Source organism: Myotis lucifugus, unplaced genomic scaffold (assembly GCF_000147115.1).
Source record: "Myotis lucifugus unplaced genomic scaffold, Myoluc2.0 scaffold_84, whole genome shotgun sequence".
NCBI classification, from domain to species: Eukaryota; Metazoa; Chordata; class Mammalia; order Chiroptera; family Vespertilionidae; genus Myotis; species Myotis lucifugus.
The window spans coordinates 2,426,182-2,428,701 of record NW_005871132.1 but is presented as its reverse complement, the minus strand read 5'-3'; the positions used below and the strand labels follow the sequence as shown (position 1 = coordinate 2,428,701).

The 2,520-nt window shown below is 39.4% G+C and overlaps 1 protein-coding gene across 3 annotated transcripts in view; it reads right to left on the bottom strand.

Annotated features, from left to right (window-relative positions):
- POGLUT1 (protein O-glucosyltransferase 1) overlaps nt 1-2,520 on the bottom strand; it is a 16,833-nt gene that overhangs the window by 11,881 nt on the left and 2,432 nt on the right. For 2 of the 3 annotated variants that reach the window (XM_023755759.1, XM_023755758.1), the window contains exon 2: nt 1,209-1,325. In XM_023755759.1, the coding sequence (XP_023611527.1) occupies nt 1,209-1,325 (117 nt within the window). Of the gene's footprint in view, nt 1-1,203; nt 1,326-2,520 lie in introns of all 3 variants that reach the window. The other variant, XM_006090908.3, reaches the window with a different exon arrangement.

The following is a 2,520-nucleotide window of genomic DNA, read 5'->3' as shown; positions in this document are numbered from 1 at the left end:
GGCATTACTGAAACTATAAAAGTGTGTATCAATACTGTTTCCCTGAATTTGGTAATTACAGTGTGATCATAAAAGAGAACACCCTTGCTTTTAGGAAATATGCAACTAAAATATTAAAGGGTAAAGGGTCATACTCTGAAATAGCCCATAAAAACCAAATTATGTGCCCTAACAGGTTTTGCTTAGTGGGTAAAGCGTTGGCCCGCGGACTGAAGGGTACAGAGTTTGATTCTGGTCAAGGGCATGTACCTTGGTTGCAGGCTCGATCCCCGGCCCTGGTTGGGACACGTGCGGGAAGCAACCAATTGATGTGTCTCTCTCACATTGATGTTTCTCTCTGTTTCTCCCACTCTCTTTAAAAATCAATGGAAAAATATCCTCAAGTAAGGATTTAAAAAAACTATTAAAAATTATGCATATATTATATATATATATCGCTTAAATGTCCATCAAAAGACATAATAAGCCCAGTCGGTGTGGCTCAGTGGTTGAGCGTCGACCTATGAATCAAGAGGTCACAGTTCGATTCTAGGTCTCAGCACATGCCCAGGTTGTGGGTTCGATCCCCGAAAGGAAGTGTGCAGGAGGCAGCTGATTGATGATTCTCTCTCACCACTGATGTTTCTCTCTCTCTCCCTCTCCTTTCTTTGAAATCAATAAAAATATATTTTAAAAAATTAATTCTGAAATAAAGGCAGGATGGGATGGAACCAACAGGCCAAGGCATATCTCAATCATATATAGAGAGGATCTGAAGGAAGCTTGTCTTTGAGATTCCTATGGGACATCGATGCCCACTCCATCCCCACCTAACAGACTTAGCTCTAAATTATAAAGTGCATTTATGTTCCTCTAAGTAATGTTCTATCCTCCCCCACAACATGCTCATTCATTTTTTTTCCCTCATTATAAAAGTAATTCACTCTTAGAGAATCTTAAAAGCATAGAAATGTTTAAAGAAGAAAAGGCTTCCACAATCTTCCACAGAGGCACTGCTGATAGTTTAGAGCAGGTTCTTCTGTTCTTTTTCTATGGATACATAGATAATTTATACACAGGTAAAATTGCTTTTGCTATAAACAGTTTTTTGTCTTTTATTTTTAACTTAAGAGTTAGTCATTTTAAGGTAATTGTTTATACGCTACTGTTTATTTCAAGAAGACCCATAAAGAGGGGAAAACATAACCTCCCTAAAGGACCTACCTTACCAGATCTTCTCTGAAGAGGTCCCACCGTCCAAGACCCGTAGGATAAATTGGCCAAACAGCGGGTCCCCCTTCCCAAAAGGTCCAAGCAGGATACATGATATCATGGTACTCTGATGTCTTCAATAGAAACAGAAAGGTCATTCTAAATCAGTTGCACAACAGAGGGAAAAGCAGCCAACTGCATTCATGCCACAGGATCTGGACCAAGGCCTTGCAAGCCCTAGTGCCACATTGTCAAAGATAAAGCTGCCCTAGTCTGCGAAGTGTAGACTCCAGTCATTAAAGGACAAAAATGACCACGAGTTAAAATTCATGGATTTGAAATTGCACTGAAGGCCAACTTTCCCAGTTCCCCAAAGTTCCGTTTTTCTAGAGGACATCCACTGTCAGGGTTTTTAGTTTAAGGAAATAATATACACAATTCTGAATGATTACATAGCTCTCTCATCTTTTAGCTGCTATTACACTTGGAGTGTATACTGACTCACCCGTTCTTGGTTATTTCCTAGATGGGTCTTTTGAGAGCAAGAATTAGGAAATACAATGCAGTGGTTTAGAATGTGGGCTTTTGAGACAGATCATCTGAATCTGAATGCTGACTCCACCTCTTTTCAGCTCTAGACAAGTTACTTAATCTTTCTACGCCCAGTTTCCTTATCTTTATAATGGGAGAAATAATATCAATAATACTATCTATATAATAGGCTTGTTTTGCATATTAAATGAGCTATACATGTAAAAAGTTTAGAACAGCATCTGACACATACTGGGTACTCAGTAAGTGTCAGTGCTACTCAACACTGTGGCACCGTTGAACTCACATTGGTTGGTCAATAAATTCTTGGTTACTCATCTATGAGGGTTAGAAGTGCTGATGGGCAGAATGGGGTAAGAGGTGTTACCCCACATCTTTTGAAAAAAGTTTTGAAACCATTTGTTTCCTTTTTATGGTTATTTCTGTTAAAACTCTGGCCACTCACCCTTGTTGGGTTAGAGCATTATTTGGATATGTCAAGTTGTGGGTTCAATCCCCAGTCAGGGCACATGCAAGCAACCAATGAATGAAGAAATAAGTGGAACAACAAATCGATGTTTCTCTTTCTCTCTCCCCAGCCCCTTCTCTGAAAAGAAAAAAATTTTGGGCCACTGATAAACCTCTTACGCTACTGTTTCTTCCATTGGAATCACACATGCAATATGCTGTATGGCATTCTCTCAAATACTTAAAAATGTATTTGAGCAGCATAGCTGCTCATAGAGATGCACAATTACTATAAAGTGACAGTCTAAATGCCTCCTTTGGCCCTAGCCG